At 44.4% G+C, this 22851-nt stretch overlaps 1 protein-coding gene across 1 annotated transcript in view; it reads right to left on the reverse strand.

The window, feature by feature from the left end:
• Positions 1 to 330: 330 nt before the first annotated feature.
• Positions 331 to 22851, reverse strand: part of MAP2K4 (mitogen-activated protein kinase kinase 4) — a 130392-nt gene continuing 107871 nt past the window's right edge. Inside the window, exons 9-12 of the mRNA XM_040452933.1 lie at positions 18104 to 18181; positions 16231 to 16379; positions 4724 to 4769; positions 331 to 3037 (exon numbers count right to left, since the gene is read on the reverse strand). Coding sequence (XP_040308867.1) covers positions 2924 to 3037; positions 4724 to 4769; positions 16231 to 16379; positions 18104 to 18181 — 387 coding nt within the window. The 3' untranslated portion in view covers positions 331 to 2923. The remainder of the gene's footprint in view (positions 3038 to 4723; positions 4770 to 16230; positions 16380 to 18103; positions 18182 to 22851) is intronic.

Raw genomic sequence — 22851 nt, forward strand, 5'->3', positions numbered from 1 at the left:
CAGCAGCGACGGCACCAGTGTGAGGCAGGCTGGGTTCTTACGAGCTGTGTACCTCCACCGTGACACAGGTTGAAGAACGGTACCCTTTTCCTTTAGCATCGAGAAAGCCAGGGCAGGTGAGGGCAACCAACAGAGGAGCAAACTGGAAAAAGAGACTGCATCACACCCACTCAACAGGTGCTTCACGAATACCTCTGTGGTTTCAAGAAGAGTGAGCAGAGAGAGAGAGAGAGAGAGAGAGAGAGAGAGAGCAACCACAAGAAGGGAGGAGGGAAAAAAAAAAAAAAAGGAGCCATAAACACTTCCAGAAGAAGGGAGTTTGTCCCAATGTGAAATGCACAGATAATTTAATGGAATTTACTTGATTTTTCCCCTCTCAGGGTCTGACTTCAGAAAATCAAATTACAAAGTCATCATCACAGCCTAGATTTATTACAACTGACCTGCAGGCAAAGGGTAGAACTATTACATAAACACTTCGATTCCATGTATATATCTTAAATAGAGGAGGAATTCAAACAAGAATACAGGATAAAATATTCCAAAGCTCCAAGAAGCAATTATGTTACTGAGCTCCATTTTTACAGACAAATAAGGCAATATCCCTGCACATTAGCTTTTTGATAAGTTTTATACATTTTTTTTCTATGGTACAAGAGAAAAATAACCAGAGCTCACAATGTACAGTCCTTACACTATTTTCACAGTTTGTGAACACTATACACCCTTTTGTTTTAATAAAGATACATTGTAATAAACTCCTTGCCCTTAAGTTTATAGTTTATAATAATCTATGATTAATACACTAAAATTGCCTTTTTATGTGGTTGTCCACACAACAGAACGGTCAGATTAGCTCCTGGACAGTCAGAGTTGCTTTGATCTCCACGTGTCTAATGGCAAAGTGACCCTACGCTGAGCCAGACGGGAAGCTGACAGCAGAGAAACAGATTCCTCTTGAGTCGCCGGGGGCAACGGAGGATGATGGCTTGGTGCAGCCGAAGGAAGACGTGCAAGGACGCCTCCGTTCAGAACACTGGGAAGTCTAAGGTTTGGGGAGCCAGGGAGGGGGCAGAAAAACAAGGAGACTGGGCGGGCGGACCAAAGGGAGAAATCATTTCTGAATTCGGAAAATGGACAGGGGCGTAACCGTAAACAGCACCGTCTCCCCTCTGTCGTTCTATACCGTTTGCGACGGCCACCCTGGGAGGAGACACGTCGACACCTGCCACCGCCTGGCTCCTGGATGGCACTGTGTGCCTCTCGGCCCGTGGCCGTTTCCTACCCAGTGTGCCTGAGCCACTCCCAAGGGCTGCTTAACTGTTACACGGAACCCAACGCTCGGTGCCGGGGGGGCCTGAGCGAAACCTAGGGAAGACCCGGCTAAGGGGTAAGTGAGGCAGCATAGCAAAAGAGAGCAGATTCTAGGGGTGGTTTTGGGCTTTGGGGTTTTGTGGGTTTTTGGTTGTTGTTGTTGTTGTCTTTTTTTTTTTTTTTTTTTTTTTTTGTAGAATTCCAATTCCAAGAAACGACAGTGACCCGTGCCAGAGACTCTCATGGGTGACGAGCTTCTCTAAAGACTGCCATTTCAGACCCTCATCTGGTCAAATGTGTCTCTAGAAGATGCTTCCTCATCACCTACCACATCAGTGGGGCCCCACGCTCCTCAGCCTCTTACACGTTAGAGTGCAGGAGGGATTTGGGGCTAAATATCCCGGATGATCAAAAATGGTTTTGATATGGAGGGGTGGGGGGGAAAAGGCAAAATATTGGACTGAGCAAAAGTCAGTTGGCGGCAACAGACCACATGGGCAGGGGGAGGGATCCAGAAACCGAAGATGTGGGCCAGTGCGGGCAGCGACTGAGGTTTGGTCTCGTGCTGCCTATAAGCAATCTCTACGTCATCAGTCAAGGCACATCGCTTCTATAGCTACTTCTCCCTGTGAGTGAGTTATGATGGCTAAAGTATCAGGCTTGGGACCCAGGGGAAATAAAGGGTACTGTAAGTTGTTCCAGATCGGATGCTAGAATTGGAAACACCCGTAAACTTGGCCCTCAGCACGTTTTTCTTCTTTCAGTCCTGGTGGTTTGTGGCAGACGGAACATCAAGTTGGCAGGACACCGAACTTTGAGAAAGAAAATTCTTAGGGGCAGCACCTTCTGTGACAAGTGGCAGACTCCTGAGTCTTCCCGATGAAGAGAAGGACTAGTCAAGGAGAAAAGAACACGTTCTGTCCTGTCTCCGTATTTCAGGGTTCACCTCTTTGAACGCAACACGGTTTTTGGTAAAGAGAAACTCGTTCTAATTTAACGTGATATTTCAAACAGGAAATTTGGCTGAGCACATCGATCCCCGAACATCGACCGTGACGGTGAAGCAACAGAGTATCAAATCAGTAAATCTATTGCACTTGGTGAAGAGAGAAAATTAAAATTCCTCCTTTGTCTCCCAGCTCCAGAAGGCAATGCGTCTCGTTGGCTGTGCAAACCCTTCTCGCTCAAGCCCGAGTCTCTGTGTTCAGACGTCGTACATCCATCACCGTGCGCTCCCAGTTTCTGGAAGTCTGACAAAACACCATTCCAGTGGCTGCGTCTCCAGGTTTTGAGTCTAGAAATGAAGTTAAGATGTGATCTGATCACAGTCAATAAATTGATCGTACTGACTTCCACATGTCACGGACACGTCCGTCACAAAAGAGCGGGGTGAGGTCTCTCTGACCAGCACGAACACTGTGTGATCGATCGGGTATCACGGGGATGCATGTCTAGGTGACAGGAGCATACACACAAGATGGAAACGAACACCAATCTCACTGCACGTGGTGTCTGGGCAAGCAATAAAAACACTGCGATGCGGGATGAAAATTCTTTACGTCTTGCCTCCTCTCAGCCCTTTTTCCTAGAGTCTGACGCAGCGGCGAGATCAGTCGACGTACATGGGGGAGCTGGGAGTGGCTGGCATTTGATCCAGGATTTTACAAACGTAGCATGCGACCTCTACGGTACGTTCTTCATACATCAAAATAAAGGGATGTTTCTGCGAGAATAAAGAAAAGATGATCAAAGTTCGTAGGGGAGCCCACACTGAGCTTTTCCCAATTTCGATACGGCACGGGACGGAAGGCTCCCACCCCATAATGGCTGTGAAATACGGTCACGCTCGTTCCGAGAGACCGGTTAGTGGGTGTGGGCAAGCCCGATCTGGAAGAGCCATCCTGGCAGTGAGGTCAGGAGGCTTCTCTGCACACCGGGGAGGATTTGCTAGGCAGACAGCAGGAGAGCTGCTCCTCGGCCCCAAACACAGCTGGAGGCCCTGCCACCATCTGAGAGCCAGGAAGAGCCACATGAGTATGGGTTGCCACTCCCCGTGGGACACAGGCATAAGCTTCAACCTCCCATATCCCCCATGTGCAGAAGGATCTTAGAGAAGAGGCTGTTTCAGTGCTCCAGACCCTGCTCTGAAAGAGGCTCGACAGAATCCCATCCTGTGAACTTCTGCCCCCGTCCCCTCCGAAGCCACCAGCCCCGTATCTGCGTCACAAGCCCACCCTTTCACACGCTATCTCTACCAGTGTTTTTCATGGCTTCTCTAAGTACGTGGGCTGGATATCTTCGGAGTCCGTGCTGGCACAGACCAGAAGTTTGACCTAACACCCTGGACAGCTAGGCAAGGGTGTCTTTGCTTCAACTATCACCACATTATTGATTAGGTCACAGCATTTTGTTCACTGCCAGGCCCAGAGCCATTCCAGCGCTGCTTAAAACAACCAAGTCCCAGGGATGGGTGAGCTTTTGAAGAAATGGGAATTGCTGTATGATGTAAATTTGCATTGAGAGAGTTTAATACAGAATAATTTTGAATAATTTTGTAGGGGCAGCTTGGTGGCTCGGTCGGTTAAGCGTCCGACTTCGGCTCAGGTCATGATCTCGCGGTTCGTGGGTTCGAGCCCCGCGTCGGGCTGTGTGCTGACGGCTCAGAGCCTGGAGCCTGCTTCGGATTCTGTGTCTCCCTCTCTCTGCCCCTCCCCTGCTCACGCTCTGTCTCTGTCTCAAAAATAAATAAAACATTAAAAAAATTTTTTTTAAATTACTTAAAAAAAAAAAATAACTTTGTTACACACACACAGGCCAGGCAGTGGACGGTGGCTCCTGAAATGAATGTTAAAATTCTGGAGGGTAATTTTTATGACATGTCAAGGCCAAATTTTTCCATGAGAATCTAGCCAAAAATTAGGAGGAAAATGTAACTTCAAATTTTCTCTTTCCAAATACTGGTTTCAAACATTATTAAAAAAAAAAAAACACTCAATGGTGGGGTGGGGGGTGGCAGTGGGGGTACCTGGGTAGTGGAATTGGTTAAGCATCCGACTCCTGATTTTGGCTCAGGTCATGATCTGGCGTTTGTGAGTTTGAGCCCGGCGTCAGGCTCCACGCTGACAATGGGGAGCCTGCTTAGGATTCTCTCTCTCTCTCTCTCTCTCCCTCTCTCCCTCTCTCAGCCCCTCTCCTGCTTATACTCTCTCTCAAAAATAAACATTAGAAAAAATAAAATTATTAAAAACATAATAATAAAATACTCAATTAGGTCAGGCTATTTGTTGAGAACACAGGAGACCATTACTTGCTTAGAGAATGAGCATGCTAAGAGCATTTGGGCAAGGAAATAACTAAAATTCCCAAGGTCTCATACAAATAACTAAAATTCCCAAGGTCTCATACTTACCAGAAGTTCTTTATACTTTGGCCTTTTGGATTCATCCTTCGTAAGGCTAAAATAACAGAAAAATACCATTATTAAAACGGAAACACAGTTACCCAAGTGCTTTTCTTTTCACAAGTGAAGTATCACAAAGAATCAAGCAGGTTTTTTCCTTCAGATACAAAAGGAACAAAGAGAACAACCTGCCAGATGTACGTGTACACACACACACACACACACACACACACACACACACACACACAAACAATTTATAATCTAAGGATTTGTCCTCAGGATATTCAGTGTAGAAGCATTAGTGGAAAACAAGAAACAAGTTAACTACTGATTACAGATTACAGCACAGCTGCGAATATTACAAATAAATGTACGAATGTGTGTATAAAATCGTGTGTATGCACGTGTTTTCTAAATACATACACGAGTATTTATACTGACACCACCTAAGAGAAACCAGAAGTCTGGGAAGTAAACTATATACAAATTTTATCAATTTATCCTTAGATTTTTTTTTTTTTTTTAATTTTTGAGCTCTGTATTTCAATCCTGTGTCCTTTGGTCCAAACGTGGAGAGCACCACCGCCTTACTAAGGACTATATTGATATAATAAAACACTCTGCCCTGATATTTTTGCCTTGAATCCTACCTTGTCTAATTAATGTGGCCAGAGGTATTTTCATGTTGTTTATATTTACCATATTGGTCTGGGACCATGTATCTTAATCACCCCTCTCTTCCAATCTCAATTAAATTCTTTTTTTTTTTTTACTCGCAAAAGTTAATTAACACTGACAACATAGTTCATCTATTTCTTTTTTCTGATTAATTGATTTTTATTTATTTTGAGAAAGAGAGAGAGAGAGCAAGGGAGGGGCTAGAGAGGGAATCCCAAGCAGGCTCCGCACCATCAGCACGGAGCCTGACGTGGGCTTTGAACCCACGAACCGTGAGATCATAACCTGAGCTGAAACTAAGAGTCAGGCCTTTAACCGACTGAGCCCCCTCACCTGTTTCCAAACTCAGTGCTGTTTTCTATATTCCATACCTTCTGGGCGGGATGTGGCGCTGTGCTATGGCGACCATACCTACACCGAGTTCCAGTATGAAGGGATTCTCCTCGCAGACAGCCCTCAGTGGCCAGCCTCTTCGGGATGACCTGGGCTGAAGAGACCCACCTTGGCCTCCCTGGGGCAGCCTGAGCTCACGACTGCTCCACAGAGGGGCAGGGAAATCAAGACGCTCACGCACGTCGGGCCAACCCTGGAGGGTCATCCCAGTGGTACGCCTTGCCTGTAGAGGTCTTTGTTAAGATCGCACTGCAGGCCAACTTCCCTCTGCTCCTCCAGCTGTTGATGGCAAGGTCACCGCCATCTCATCCGCTTCCCACACACTGATCTCTGCCTCAAAAGCCTGGCTTCTGGGACGCCTGGGTGGGCTCAGTTGGTTAAGCATCTGACCTTGGCTCAGGTCACGATCTCACAGTTCGTGGGTTTGAGCCTCACATCAGGCTCCGGAGAACAGTGCAGAGAACTGCTTGGGATTCTCTCTCTCCGTCTCTCTCTACTCCTCCCCAAGTCACGCTTTCTCTCACTGTCAAAATAAACAAACTTAAAAAAAAGAGAAAAGCCTGCCTTCCAGGGAACCAAACTGCAATACCCTTCTCCTGGGTTCACTCTCCTTCTGGGCCAAGTATATCTTTTCAAACAATCTATGAATGGTTAACTCTTACTCTTTCCATTCCTGGAAAAATCGGTATTTCCTCCTTATTTTGAATTATAATGGAGTGCCGACGTATAAAGCTTTAGGACAAGGCTAACAATTCTTTTTCCTCCGTGGAAAGAAGGAGCTATGGCTCGTTTTCTGGCGATTACTGTGGCTCATCGCAAGGTGGCTGTCAGTCTAATTGATTACACCTTCCCAGACAGTCTACATTCCTGCTAACTTCTACACTACTGTTCTCCACTCGTCCTTCAGGGCATTTAGATACACATTTAGATACCTTTGTGTCTCCCACACGGCACAGAGATTTGATTCCAAGCTGAGAACATCAAGTCTCAAATGCTTCGCCACATGATCTCCAATACTGCTTCTCCCACTTCCAGAATTATGTTCCGCCACGTTCGCTACATGTATCTTACCAGTTCCCTTTCTGTTCCCCCTGGTGCTCAACCACTCGTTCACGCAGTTGAATCTGTGTCATGTTGGGAAATCCCTGTGGCCTATCTGCCAACTTCCCCAGTTCTATCCCCAGTTGTTTCGGCCTAGAGTACATCAAATATGCGGTCTTTTGTATCGACGGCTAAGTTTTTTTCATTTCTAAATCTCTGCATCATTTCTGTTTATCATTTCTGTTTTACTTCTTTCTCAGCTTTCTAAAAAAATTTTTTAACGCTTCTTTATTTTTGAGAGAGACAGAGAGTGAGAGAAAGGCAGAGCACAAGCAGGGGAGGGGCAGAGAGAGAGGGAGACACAGAATCCTGAGGAGGCTCCAGGCTCCAAGCTGTCCGCACAGAGCCTGACACGGGCCCCGAACCCATGAACCACGAGATCACGACCTGAGCCGAAGTCGGACGCTTAACTGACTGAGCCCCTCAGGAGCCCCACTTCGTTCTCAGTTTTAATCGAGCTTACACCCTCATTTCCTCGGACAGCCTAAATATACTTATTTTATTTTGAACTGTATTTTGGACTAGTCCACAAGCTCAGCTTGATTTAAAGTAAATTCACGTTTTGTTTTATTAGTTGATTTTTTTTTTTTTTTTTTTTTTTTTTTAGCATCAGACTCCATGCATTTTGGAATACTGGCTTGCACGGTGCGCGCGCTTATGCATGCATTTGTTCTGCAAACCTCAGAGTGCCCAGCCGGTACTACAGCCCGAAGCAGGAGCTAGAGCTAGATAGAGCGATTTCACCGCTGCTGCTCCTTTTTGGGTCCACCGCTACAGAACAAGGTCCCCCAACGGCTCTTTCAAGTTCCAGCCCCCTGCTGATATTAGGATTATTATAGATCCAGTCCTCTGGTTACACAAACGGTATCTATGCCCTTGCCATTCTGTGTCCCTGCAGCACGCGGTGGCCCAGGCAGTGACTGACATGGGCATGTTTTCACTCCCCAGATCCTGATTTCTAGGCAGAGCCCAATTCCTGTGGATCCCTGTCCGGAAAAGAGCACTTGTCGACCCCTGATCGTGCAGGAAGTGATGTCCTGGGCAGAGCAAGGCCAAGGCTTCAGACCTCCAGAGCATTTCCATCACATCGGTCATCCACACAGATGTTTACTTCGTAAAGCTGCCACAATCTTAGGTTTTTGATTTTTCCGTGTCAACTACTGTAGCAAAAAGCTGCACCAACGTGTAAACTCATGATGCCATTTGAGTAGAAATGTTTAACCAAGTTCTTATTAACACTGACGATCTTCTGTTTCAGAATTACTACTGCCATTAGTTTGGTCCCACTTATCACGTGAAACCCAACCAGTTAAACCCCACGCATCCAATAAGGTTTAGTCACTTGTCAAATTAACGTCAATGAAATACAATTTTAAAGTTTACCTCCTTAGCCACACTTGGAGTGCTATGGCCACCACAGTGGACAGGGCAGGTTACAAAGCTTTCCCATCACTTCAAAAGTTCTGCTGACTGCTTCAGACCCACTTTTCAGTTTACTCATCTCTCTTCAATCACACCTAATCTGTTTATTCCAGCCACTGAATTTTTAATGTATGCTTTTTATCTCTGGACGTTCCCTTTTGTTCTTCATAGGTTCATGTTCCTTGCTTCTATTTCCGAGCTTCTTCATTTTTCTTTAAATGTATGAAAAGACTTTTTCTAATTGTCCTAATATCTGAAGTCGTCGGATCTATCCCTGCCATCGGTTGTTTCTACTAATTCTCGTTCCTTGTGCTTGGGAGTGAGTGTTGGCATTTCTTCTGAACTCACACTGCACTCGACTTTTTCCTGGGGAATTCTGGGGCCCTGGCTTGAAGGATCTGGTCTTGCTTCTGCCGAACAACTAGTCTTTCTGATCAGTAGCCTCTTGGAATCCTTACCTCCCATAATTTATTGAAGTCACTTTTTCTTCACCTGAAGTACAGTTGACACACACTGTTACGTTAGTTTCAGGCGTACGACACAGCGATTCAACAAGTCTGTGCGTCAGGCTGTGCTCCCGCTGGTCACCATGCGACGCCATTGCAATGTCACTGACCACGTTCCCCACGCTGTGCCTCTTATCCTCATGACCTACTCACAGGCACAACTGGAAGCCTGGCCCTCCTTCCCCCCTCCATCCCTTTCACTCCTCCCCTGCCCTCCTCCCCTCTGGTGACCATCAATTCTCAGTTTTCCCAGGTCTGTTTCTGCTGTTTGTTTATTCATTTGTTTTGTTTTTTCAGATCCCGCGCATAAGTGAAATCATGGCATCTTTCTCTGATTCCTTTCGTTTAGCATAATATCCTCTAGCTCCATCCATGTTGTAACAGATGACAAGATTTTCTTTTTATGGCTGAGTAATATTTCATTACACTCAGGCACGCGCACACCCACCCTACCCCACATCTTTATCTGTTCAACCATGGATGGATACAGGCTGCTTCCATATCTTGGCTATTATAAAAAAATGCTGCAGTAAACACAGCGGTGCATACATTATTTCTGAATTCATGTTTTCATTTTCTTCGGCTAAATACCCAGTAATAGAACCACTGGATTGTATGATGTTTCTACTTTTAATTTTTTCAAGACCATCTATACTGTTTTCCACAATGGCTGCACCAATTTGCATTCCCACCAACACTGCGTGAGGGTTCCTTTCTCTCCACCCCCTTGCCAACACTTGATATTTCTAGGCTTTTTAATTCTAGCCATTCTGACAGGTATGAGGTGATACCTCATTGTGGTTTTGATTTGCATTTCCCTGACAATGAGTGACACTGGACTTTTCATGTGTCTGTTAGCCATCTGGATGTCTTCTTTGGAAACATGTCTATGCAAGTCCTCTGCCCATTTTTTAATGGCATTATTTACAGTTTTTTGGTGTTGAGTTGTACGAGTTCTTTACATATTTTGGATATTAACCCCTTACTGGAGATCTTACCTCCCGTAATTTCTGATTCCACATAGTTTTAGAACCCTGTGGACTCCATGGCGTTGTTCTAATGCTGCTACATTTTAAAAGATACCAGGAAACATTTAACCAGTATTTTAGTAGTTTTGGTGCAATTCCTGTCCTGGATCGAATGCACCCTAATAATCTAAAGTGGTCTCACCCATCATAACACTCGTCAGGTACTGCTCTGATTCTATGTCTTTCTACACTGGTGTGAACATTAATGTGTGCCTGTGTTTTCAACGAAAGCTTGTCAAGTTTTCTCTCTGAATGCAAAAAACAACAACAAAATCTTACAACATCCCTAGATGGCTTTTTTTTCCCCTCCCCTCCGAGTTAATTTGGTCTGGTACTATAATTTAGGGACTCAAGGTTTTCTTCAAGTAAAGATAATTTTTATTTTAATTCTCTCTCTACTATAATCAGTTAAGTGGGGTCTCCTGGATTTTGTTCTCCAGGACTCCTTTCGTGTGTCTCCTGTTCGTCTTTCTTACCCCTCGTCTGCAGGATTCACTCAAGGGTGTTTCCCGCTCTATAGATTCGGTCAACCGTGCAATACCCAATATGCCGTTTACCACCATTTCCTCCTCTTCAATTCAGAAACCATGTTTGTTCATTGAAAAACCTGTCCTGAATTCAAATTCATCCATTCTGACCAGTTTTCGTCCCTGACTTCTTCACTGGCAAATTTTACAAGGGAGTGTTGGCTCCAATTTTGCAGGCTGATACGACGCTCATCTTCATTGGTGTTTCTTCACACCCCCAGGGCATCAGTGCTCGTGGAATGTGACAAGCTGACCCCGGTCACAGCCCTGGGTGACTGGGAGAAAGAGTAGAGGGCCATCTCTGGAGCACCGTCACCTTGCCAAGGGATGCGTTTCCTGGGTTGTTAGGACAGCTTCCGCTGTGCTCCCAGACTCTGACTAACACAAGTGTCCTCAGCAGGAGTTACTTCAGCAGAGCCTGAGCCAAGGAGAAGGCAGGGGTGAACACTGCCGAAGAGTCCCGGCCGTGCCTGGGATCCAGTAGAGAATGCTCCCTCGAGACATTTTTCGGATCGAGATAAGCTTCCTAATTGCCTGTCCCTCAAGCTGCCTCTTTTTCCGGGTCCTGCTGTGCCCAGCTGAGCAGTTCCTGTGCAGATCTCCTACCGTCCCCGTGGCACTCTCCCTCTGTGCGTGCAAACTCTGCCATCAGTTGGCCCATCCCTGAAGTCAGTCTCATCTGTGCTATTTCACAAGAACTCCTTGAGGACAGTGCAAGTAAAGGCTGGGTTTCCCTTTTTAAAATTCCATTAATGACTTAAGGGGCACCTGGGTGGCTCTGCCAGTTAAGTGTCTGACTCTTGGTTTGGGGTCAGGTCATGATCTCATGGTTCATGGGATCGAGCCGTGCACTGGGTTCCGTGCTGACAGTGCTGAGCCTGCTTGGGATTCTGGGTCTCCCTCTCCCTCTGCCCCTCCCCCACTTGTGCACACTTTCTCTTTCTCTCAAAATAAACTTCAACAAATCTGTTAATGATTTAAATAGGAAGTTAAAGCAGGGAGAATCTAAACTGTGAGCTGGCATCATCATTTTGGTCCCTAAGTGCTTCTTCTTACTCCTTAAGCGAAGTTTTTTTTACATTTATTTATTTTGTTTATTTTTTATTTTTTTATGTTTATTCATTTTTGAAAGACAGAGAGAGGCAGAGCACGAGCGGGGGAGGGGCAGAGAGAGAGGGAGACACAGAATCGGAAGCGGGCTCCAGGCTCCGAGCTGTCAGCACAGAGCCCGACGCGGAGCTTGAACCCACGAACTGTGAGATCATGACCTGAGCTGAAGTCGGACGCTCAACGGACTGAGCCACCCAGGCGCCCCCCCTTAAGCGAACTTTTGATTGAAGCATACATTCAGGAAAACACACACGCCCTAAGCATGGAACAAAAATAAAGAGTATCAATATTCTGATTCTGTTACCTTTTATTCATTCTTGGCTGCTTTTTCAAATTCCACGTCAATGAAACCATACACGCTGTTTTACGTATTGCTTCTTTCACTCAACACTGTTCGAGGTTTACCCGTGGCTGAGTGTAGCAACAGTCCAACCTCCGATGCTGTGTACCACTGTGCTAACAATGCTAGAACTTACTGTCCACTCTCCTGGGGATAAATGCTGTTCTCTTCCCTACATTTATTTATTTATTTTTGAGGGAACAGAGAAGGGGCAGAGAGAGAGGGAGACAGAGAATCCCAGGCAGGCTATGCGCTGTCAGTGCAGAGCCTGATGCGGGGCTGGAACTCACAGACCCTGAGATCACGACCTGGGCCGAAATCAAGAGTTGGCCACTTTACCAAGTGAGCCACCCAGGCGCTCCTTGCTGACTGGAGATTATTACCAATACGCTGTTCTGAACATTCTTCCACACGTCCTTTAGCGTGCCTCTGTCTCTGTTTTCGCTGGGCATCCACTTGGGACAGAATTGCTGGAGCATAACATAGGCACCAGCTGTATTCCACCGGCCGTATGAGGTACTGCCAATCTCCCAATGACACTGCAGCACGTACAGTCTTACAGCTACTGCACGGGACTTCCAGGGGCTTCCCGACCCTCCTGTACCGTCAGCCTTTTAAACTGTAGTCAATTCTGGCGACGGTAATGGTATTTCATCGTAGGATTTCATCTGAGTTCCCCTAATGTCCCATCACACCCGAGGAACACCCTTTCATATGCTGACAGAGCACCCGAATATCATCTTTTTAAGCACCTTTTCAAGTGTCTGGCCATTTTCGGTTGTCACTTTCATAGTGTAAGTGTTCTATACTCATAGGTACTCTCTACGTATTCTGATTGAAAGTCCCGTATCGAGTGTCTGTACGGCAAGGAGACCGCATGGGAGGGCATTGCATTCAGTGGTGTCTCCTCATCAAAAGACGTTCTCAGTTTTAATGAAATTGAATTTTATCAATCTCTTCTTTTACGCTTAGCAGCTTTCTGTGTGCTGTTGGGAGAAATCTTAATCTACCCAAAGACCGTGAGACTATGTTCCCATATCTCCTATATGCTTTTAACTCACACAACTGAAGAAACTCAGTTTGGCAGAAAAACAGCTCTAGGGGAGTACTGAGAAATGTGGCCAGGGCCATAAACCAGGTCCAGGTCATAATGGGTTTTCAGGGGCCCCTGGGTGGCTCAGTCAGTTAAGCGTCCAACTCTTGATCTTGGCTCAGATCATGATCTCACGGTTCGTGAGTGTGAGCCCCTCCTCAGGCTCTGTGCTGACAGCTGGAACCCTACTTGGAATTCTCTCTTTCCCTCCCCCTCTCTCTGCCCCTCCCCAACTCATGCTCTCGCTTGCTCTCTCTCTCTCTCTCTCTCTCTCCCTCCCTCAAAATAAACAACAACAAAAGGTTTTTTTTAAATAATAATGTGTTTTGAAAGCCATGTTAATTTAGTCTTTATTTTAAGGGCCAGGGCAAGCCTCTAGACCAGTACTCTCTAATCTTTTATTCATTACTGCCCTAGCTTCCTGTGAAATTTCAATTCCGCCAATCTGCAGACGTTCTGTAGCAGCCCTTTGGAGGGCTGCAGACCATTACGCTATCCAAGAGGTTTTCCTCTCCAGAATAAATTTCTGCCCCCTTAGGGGTGATAGCACGCTGTTAAAAATGCATGCTCTAGGCAGTTTTAAACAAAAAGTAACATGATCAGACGTACATCAATAAAAATACAACTCTGACAAAAAGGAGAATGGTTTGGCACAAAACGGCACTGGATTACGAGGAAACCAATCAGAAACCTGAATGATCCAGGTTAGCGAGGACAGAAAATGCCCAGGAACAGTGGAAGGGAGGATGGACAAACACAGAGAGCTGATAGGAGCAGGTCATAAAAACAGATGTACTTCAACTACGGCCCCTGATGATCTGGAATGAGATGGAACCATGGACCTACTCAGGGAAAATAATGGAACACTGATGTCTATAACCATTATCTACAGGGGAGAACTGGCAACGAGAGACACAGAAATTTAAAAAAATATACAAGTACTACACATAGGTGCAACAAAACCAGTCAAGAGATCAAGGGACTGGGCGCCTGGGTGGCTCAGGTCAGTTGAGCGTCTGACTCTTGATTTCGGCTCAGGTCATGATCCCAGGGTCGTAGGATCAAGCCCCACATCAAACTCTGAGCTGACAGTGTGGAGCCTGCTTGGGATCCTCTCTCTCTCCCTCTCTCTCTCTGCCTTTCCCCTGCACGCACACACACTTTCTCTCTCAAAGTAAATAAATAAATACTTAAAAAAAGACCAGACCAGGGGCTCCTGAGTGGCTCTGTCAGTTGAGTGTCCGACTTCGGCTCAAGTCATGATCTCACAGTTTGTGAGTTTGAGCCCTGCGTCAGACTCTGTGCTGACAGCTCGGAGCCTGGAGCCAGCTTCGGATTCTGTCTCCCTCTCTCTGCCCCTCCCCCCCCCTCTCTCTCTCTCTCTCGCTCTCAAAAATGCATAAACATTAAAAATTTTTAAAAATAAAGGGGGCGCCTGGGTGGCTCAGTTGGTTAAGCGTCCGACTTCGGCTCAGGTCATGATCTTGTAGTCTGTGGGTTCGAGCCCCGCGTCGGGCTCTGTGCTGACAGCTCAGAGCCTGGAGCCTGTTTCAGATTCTGTGTCTCCCTCTCTCTCTGACCCTCCCCTGTTCATGCTCTGTCTCTCTCTGTCTCAAAAATAAACATTAAAAAAAATTAAAATAAAATTTAAAAAATAATTTAAAAAATAAAACAAAGAGATCAAGGGATTAAACAACTCTTAATTATTTTAGAAATTATGCTCTTTGACTTACACAGATTACTTTAACCAAATTACTTCATTAAAATGGAATATATAAAATTATCACATGCAATTATATAAACTGTATAGGTGTTTGCGAACTGGTAAAAATGGAAGAAGCAGGGGCACCTGGGTGGTTCATCTGGTTAAGCATCTGACTCTTGATTTCAGCTCAGGTCATGATCTCACAGGTTCGTGGGATCGAGCCCCATGTTGGGCTCTGTGCTAACCATGCAGAGCCTGCTTGGGATTCTCTCTCTTTCTCTGTCTCTCCCCTCTCCCCTGCTTGGACAAACTCACTCTCTCTTTCTCTCTCTCTCAAAATAATATATAAGCTTAAAAAAAATAAAAAAGGAAAAAGCAGCCAATTTGAGTCACGCTAATGGTCCTCTTCCATCTAGAAAACCCTGAGATATCCGTCACCCCCTGGGAAACCATTGCAAAAGGAGAATTTCATTACAAAAGATGAAAGGGACTTAAAAACTAGAGTCTAACAAATATTTTCTAATTATTCAAAAAGAGGGCAATGCTGGACCATGAAATTGAAATGTAAGTCTTACAGGGCCTAGAAAGAGGAGGGAGATAGTGTTCTTGGCAAGAAAAAAATGAGCAGAAAAAGGAAAGCATTTTCAAGAACGCTTTTTGCCCAGAAACACATTATTTTAAATCATGTTGGATAAACAGAATAATTATCAAAAATATTCAAATGATAACAAAACAGGTGTCATTTAAAACACAGACTGAAACAGGGGCACCTGGGTAGCTCAGTCAGTTAAGCACCCGACTTCAGCTCAGGTCATGATCTCACAGTTCATGAGTTCGAGCCCCGCGTCGGGCTCTGTGCTGACACCTCAGAGCCTGGAGCCCGCTTCAAATTCTGTGTCTCCCTCTCTCTCTGCCCCTAGCCCCTCACATTCTGTCTCTCTCTCTCTCTCTCTCTCTCTCTCTCTCTCTCTCCCTAAGATAAATAAAACATTAAAATACAGACTGAAACAGTACAAAGCACGACTGTGTTCCTGCCGTATCTGCACGTTCTTATTTTTACGTTCTACGCACACGCAGGTGTGCACATGCACACACACCTGTTAAAAGGTGGACAAACAACACCAGGTGTCGGGCTCACACCTTCCCCGGAAGCGGCTTTCAGAGAGCCAGTGCTCAGCCGACCCACCAAGCTTTGGGTGGTCTCTCCTACGTGCATCGCACTATGTCACAGCCTGTGTCGGAGCAGAGGGCCAGCCCTGAAATGCCAGTCTGACCTGGTAGGTTCTTGACTTCGTAAAAGCTTCCCCGCAATTCTAGCACAACTGCACTGTTAGAGCCGCACCTGAATAAGATGATCAGTCTCGCAGAGGCTGGATTTCTTGTACCAGGTACTAGAAATCAGTATCCAACTAGCAGAACACAAGAGCGATGCTCTCCGGGCCCGCTGGAACCTTCCGTGTGGCCAAAGTGGCCCAGAGTTCTGGCACAGAGGCAGAGCGACAGGAAGAAGGCCACCCCCCTTCTAGGGCATGGAGGCCCAGTGTTGCAGGGAGCCAGGAACACTGGCTGTTCTCACCGCGTGTTTGTTGCGCATTTGGACATCACGTACTCACCACAAGTTGACAAAGTTGATGAAACTGGGGGAGAACTCCCTTTCCTCCGAGTTACTCAGCTGTGGAGGGTCTCCTTTCACGACTTGTGTTAGTTGATCGAATACACTATTCCACTTTGGGTAAGGAAATCGGCCTGTGGCTAACTCGTACTAAAGAGAACACAGAGGGAAAAGCAAGACATACAAGATATATAATTTTCCCAATTAGTAAGGCTAAGTGGAAGGGGTGTTTAGAAATCAAGGTAATACAGAGAATTCCGTATCAACTGAGTTCAAGGACTGGGACTAAAGGAAACCCCAAACTTAAGCCCGGACCATGTCCCCACCACATAAGAGCTGGGATAGCCCTCAATTCTGATTCCTTTGTGTGAAGGATCCTGGAAGGTTGGCTTTAGAACACTCTTGGTACAAAGTCTGCACAGTCGATAGTTATCTGAATGGAAGGCCACGTCCAGAACAGTGGTCATATTCATTTTTAAGGGAAGAGAAGGTTCAATCAACAAAAGCCCAACCTGAGCTCAAAGGAAGCAATGTGCGATTCTGTTCCCCAGCCATCCTGTGGTTACTACAGTTCTGACCACAGCCAGGTATTACCACAACAGAAGAAATCAAGTCTGGATCAAAACCCCAATGGTGGGGTGCTCAGGACAGCATCTCTAAACCATCCCAAACCAGATCCGAAGGATCTTACGGACGTTATGTCCCAAGTGGTCAAAGGTCAATTCTCCCCTTTCTCTTGCTCTGTTCTGAGGATAATGAAAACCCAGAAATTGTGCTTTTTCCGAAAAAACAGGTCTAAGTCTGCAGCATGGCCTAAATGAGCCCCGTTTTAGGTATGCTGGTAGGTGATTGCTATGCGAGGGTGTGACCCCGAGCTCGTGAGAGAAGAAGGCACCTGAGAGGCAGCACTGAGGACAGCGTCTCAGGGCTTCTTCAGCTGAGGGCCGTGGGACCTCATTACAAAGGGGAGGAAATGAACGGGAAAGTTTGGGGCTGCCTAGCAAACAGGACACAGCCCCATCTAGTGATGGGAAATTCACAGCCCATGTAGAAGAAGCTGTCCAAGGTCAGAAAAACAGCACCAAGCCGTGATAAAGCAGCAAGCACAAGAAAAGAAATCTAAAATTTCAAACCAACATTTGGTAACGAAGATAAGTAATGAGCAAAGACAGATAACTTTTAAGATAGAAGGAAAATTTCAGTACAGGTACAGGTGAGAAAGAAGAATTTGCTTAATTGTGCTTAGCTGCAAGTTAAGTAGCTTCCTTACTATTCTTTCTCAGTGTTGTTTGAAGGTAGAACTTTCCTTAGGTTTATTACCTCGGATGTTCTGGTTCCACAAGAACTGAATTACTTGTAGCTCATTCACGTGTGACTTTTCTGTTCAGTGAGTAGAAGATTCCAAGTAGAAACTCTGCTCATCCGTGTAAACACATACACCTAATACACATGCTGTACAGAGAGTACATGCTATTCCCACTGGAGGCGGCAGCAGACAGGTGCCTTCACCGCTGCACTGACCGTGGGGGTGCCACCCTCCCCCGTTCCTGTTCCTAGTGCGGTTGCTGACACCTCGTATCTGTGGCCAAGGGACCCAGCACGACACCAAAGAGCCCAAGGCACTTCGTAAACCTTGAGGGAAACTGTCAACTCTGGTTTGATTTATAAAGTAAAACACATACTTTTTTTCAACAACTAGAAGATATAGTCCCTGTGATTATGACCATGGAGGAAAAAAACAGGTAAGTAAAGTCAAAGACTAGGAGAGAGAGAGAGAGAAAGAGAGAGACAGAGAGAGAGAAAGGCAGTTCTTATGAGGGGTGGAAGACTGATAAAATTTTCTTTCAATGCTAAATCTACCATGACGAACGTACCAATGTGATCCCCAAACTCCAGACATCAGAGCGGACATCATATCCTTGTCGAGATGCACTTGGGTCTATTCTTTCAGGCTGGAACACAAAGAGAAGTCACAGTCATTAATCATGCAAACCCTCAAGGTTCAGGGTGGAAGCAACCGCTGGGTAGGTGGCTGAAATGCCAGCATACTTCTAGAAGAATCCACAAGTGGGGTCAGACTTGGAGCAACAGGAAGCCATCACTGTATTGAAAACAAGCAAGAACAATCCACAAAACCCGACCTAATGGCCACATCCATAAAGGGAAAACAAAGTGACTCTTCTCATTTTCCCCCCTAACGACTCCAAAGCATGTGCAAACTGGAAGCTACGAACAAAGAAAAAAGGAAGAAAACTGGAGAAGTGAAAAAAAAAATAATTACGGGGTCAGATTAGTAAGCAAGTAGTGGTAAACAGAAGAAGAAAAAAAAAAAAGACTAGACCTTCTCTGTTTCAGGGAATGAAGCCACACCACAATATATCTGAAATACAAGAGCAAATATAAACTCAATAAATTCGTTATAATTATTCTACCCACTCTTCATCATAAAGCTAAATTTAACACTATGCAGAGCTTTAAAGATACCTATTAGTCATTTTTAACCAAATGAGGCACTGGCAAAATATATTACCCTATCATGCAAACAGCGGAAATCATCTTTAGTAATTCCCATGAAGGGAGCATTCTTTACATGTCCTTGAAATAAGGGACCATTAGTTCCATACGTGTCAGGGATGGAGAAGAGAACCAGTAGCACAGAGCTGATAGTCCCTAGGTAAGACTGAGAGTGAGTACTATTGAAAGAAACGTCCAGAAGTCTGATAGTTGACTGTTATAATCTCTGCCCCTCAGCAACAACTAGTTTGCAGATTTATTTTACATATTTTTGCTTTGAACAGGAGTACTGAGGCTGTATAAATACTCACTGGAGGCTACTTAGTTTTTAGTTGCGGGTATGTGTATTTACCTGAGAAGATACACATTACATAAAAATCCCGGACCGTCAACCAAGAGAGGCACATACTGTGCCCAAAAGAGCCAGGGTATACACACTTTTCTCAGGCTCACATGGAGCATTTGTTGACATAAACTATGTTCTGGGCCATAAAACACACCTTATTTTTTAAAAAAGAAATCATGCAAAGCGTGTTCTCAGATCGCGAAGTCACTCAATTAGAAACCAGTAACAGAAAGATACCTCGGCAATCCCCAAATATTTGGAGGTGAAACAACATACTTCTAAACAACCCGCGGATCACAGAGGAAGCCTCAAGATAAAGTAAAATAATACCCTGAACTAAGTGAAAACGAAATAGAACTCATGAAGCTTCAGGAAATGCAGCGAAAGTAGTATTCAGGGGGGAAATTCATAGTACTGAATAAATGCAAATACTAGAAGAAAAGACACAGCCAGCCATCAAAACCTAACCTCACAGCTTAAGGAGTTTGAAATGGAACAAACGAAGGCCAAACCACTCAGGGAAAAAAAAAAAAAAAAAAAAAAAAAAAAAATCAAAAGAAGAGTGAAAAGTATGTGAAATAGACAAAAACAACAAAAATGACAACAGAATGCACACCAACTCTTCGGAAAGATCAACAAAACGGATAAACTTCTGGCTACAATGAGAGAAAAAGAGACATAACCAAATTACTGAAATCAGAACAAAAGGGGGGACATTGCCGTTCTTCCAGAAACAGACAAAATGGACACAGGTTTTGAAAATGAAACCTATCAAAAATAATAATAGAAATCTGAATAGCCGTAAAGCTATTTTTTCAACGAATTTGTTATGAAAAACTTTCCCGTGAAGTAAAGTCGAACCCAGATGTTCTGGTGAACTCTTTCGACCACGCAAGGGAAAGATAAGACCAGTCTTACATGAATTTCTTTCGAAAACATTTTATGAGGTCAATTTATTCACTTGTAAAACATAATAAAGACATTATGATACAATTCGTAATCCTCATAAACACAAACTCAAAAACTATTAACAAAAATAGGGACAAATCTGGGGCGCCTGGGTGGCGCAGTCGGTTAAGCGTCCGACTTCAGCCAGGTCACGATCTCGCGGTCCGTGAGTTTGAGCCCCGCGTCAGGCTCTGGGCTGATGGCTCAGGGCCTGGAGCCTGTTTCCAATTCTGTGTCTCCCTCTCTCTCTGCCCCTCCCCCGTTCATGCTCTGTCTCTCTCTGTCCCAAAAATAAATAAAAAACGTTGAAAAAAAAATTAAAAAAAAAAAATAGGGACAAATCTAATCTAGCAACATGTGAACCCATAATAATCATGACCAAATGTGTTTATCTCAGGAATACAAACACTGGCTTAAAACCTGAAAAGCAATGGGATGTCCTGTATTTACAGAAAAATGGAGGAATATTATACCATCTTCTCAATAAATGTAGGATTGACATCTGAGAAGATTCACCATTCAACTCTCAGCACACTATGAGAAAAGAAGGAAACATCATGTCATAAAGAGCATCCAAAAACCAAGAGCAAATGTCATACTTTTTACCCATGAAATCTGGAACACTCTTTTCCTAATTAACACTGGAACAAGATAGGACTTCTGTTCAGCGTTATATTGGAGGTCCTAGCCAGTCTAGAAAGCTAAGGAGGGAAGAAAAAAAACCAAACACCACACCACTGCCTTTACTCAGAGACACTTGAACTTCTATAACTGTTTACACAGACCATCCCTACTAAAGTTAACAGCAACACAAGCAGGGATACGGGGCATGATGTCAAAATACGCAAATCTGTATTTATCTATGACAACAGAAACATGCTGGAAGATAGGTTTTAAAATTCCATTTTACAAGAGTAGCATCAAGGACCATGAATCGGTTAGGAATAAACATAAAAGGCGCTCAAGGGTTCCTACACTGAAAACCACAAAACATGGCCGGCAGCAAAACGCCCTCAGTAAATGGAGGCACTGCAGGTACTGAAGCACTTGCTAAGGCCAACATACACACCAGTGAGTGGACATCAAATCGTGGTCCATCAACACAATGGAAACTTCTCAGCAATAACAAGAATGAGCTAACATACCCCATAGGACGGCTACCTCTTCAGCACATTGCGCTAGAGAAAGGCAGCGGCCAGACAAGAACGTGGCGTGAGATTGCATTTGGATGAATCTCCGGGATGAGAAAATCCAATTGCATGGACAGAAAACAGGACCGAGGATCTTTTCTCAGTAACAGACATCTTCCTCTCCTGACTGATGAGCAGTCATTTGTCAAAATTCAAAGTGTGCACTTAAAATGGGTACCATTTGTGGTCTTGGGGGAGCAGGTCATTCTGAAACTGCTCTATGTTTCTAGCATGTGTGTGTCGTGAAAACTTCCCCAACTCCTGTAAATATGTCAAAAAAGGATTCCATTTCCTTTCACTCACACTGGGGCCAACCCAAGGATTTTTTAACTGCCCTTTTCAGTTTGCTTGATATTTATTATTCATTAGGGCCGCTTCAGTTACAGGATTACGTGTATATTTTTGTCCATTAGGGATGCAAATGATTTCTGTCCTGTAACCCCCAACGTTACTTCTTCATTGACCTGGAGATAATTAGCAGCATTTTATTTGGATGGGCCATCTCGTTCTTTCCTCGGTGACTGTAAATACTAAATGACACAAATGCTTTTATGCTAGTTTCAGCATCCTACCCGCCCAGTGCTCTTCCCAATGAGTTAAATACATTTTGACATGTTCTTTCTTTACTTCCAAGTGTACTATTTTTAACATCTAAAAGTTATTCATTGAGAGGAGTAGATATTTAAGATTCAAGAAGTTAAAGACCCAGCATCCTGAATCTAAAATCGAAGCATAGGTTTGAAAAACAAAAAGCTTGCCAGAAGTATAAAGGAAAACATCAACTTGGAGGATATGTCACATTAACAAAAATAGCAAAAAAAGAAAAAGATAAAATAATGTTATATCCAAAAACATATATAACAATAAATACACAAGTTACTTTGTATGCAAACATATAAAATAAAAACCAAGAAATAAGAAGAAACCGACAATTGAATGTTACACATTTTGAACTAATCCTTCTCAATTTGTTTGTATTAAAGAGGCAAAAAAGAGGTGTTACGTATATGTAATTAATAATACAGGTCTTTTCCAATATTTCACATTTGATTGATCATCTATCATGCTAAAAAGAATCTTAATATGTCTCAAAAGGCAGAAACATATGGGCCAAAAAGCTTTGATAAGAAATAAGTCAAGAAATTAAAAAGAAGTCAATGAAACTCTTTGTACTCATTAGCTATGATGTATAACAAATTATCCCAAAACTGAATAGCTTAAAACAACAAATATTATCTCCCGGTTTCTGTGAGTCAGGATTCAGGGAATAGCTTTGATGGGTGGTTCTGACTCGGGTTATCTCATGACTGAGGTCAAGATGTCAACTAAGACTTAAGGCTTTTCTGGGTTCTGGAAGATTTGGCACTAAGCTCATTCACTGGGTTCCTGGCAGGAAGGCTTAGTTCCTCACCACACGAGTCTCTTCATAAAGCTACCCAAGTGTCTTCACAACATGGCAGCTGGCTTCCCCCAAAGTGAGCAATCCAAGAAAGAAAGAAGGAGCTACAGTGTTTTTATACGGCCTGCTCTCGGAAAGGACACCCTGTCCTTTCTGCCATATGCTCTCATTAGGAGTGACTCACTAAGTTCGGCCCATACATCAGGCAGTACTTAGTCTCCACCT

Source organism: Herpailurus yagouaroundi, unplaced genomic scaffold (assembly GCF_014898765.1).
Source record: "Herpailurus yagouaroundi ecotype Mexico unplaced genomic scaffold, PumYag 208, whole genome shotgun sequence".
Lineage (NCBI taxonomy): Eukaryota > Metazoa > Chordata > Mammalia > Carnivora > Felidae > Herpailurus > Herpailurus yagouaroundi.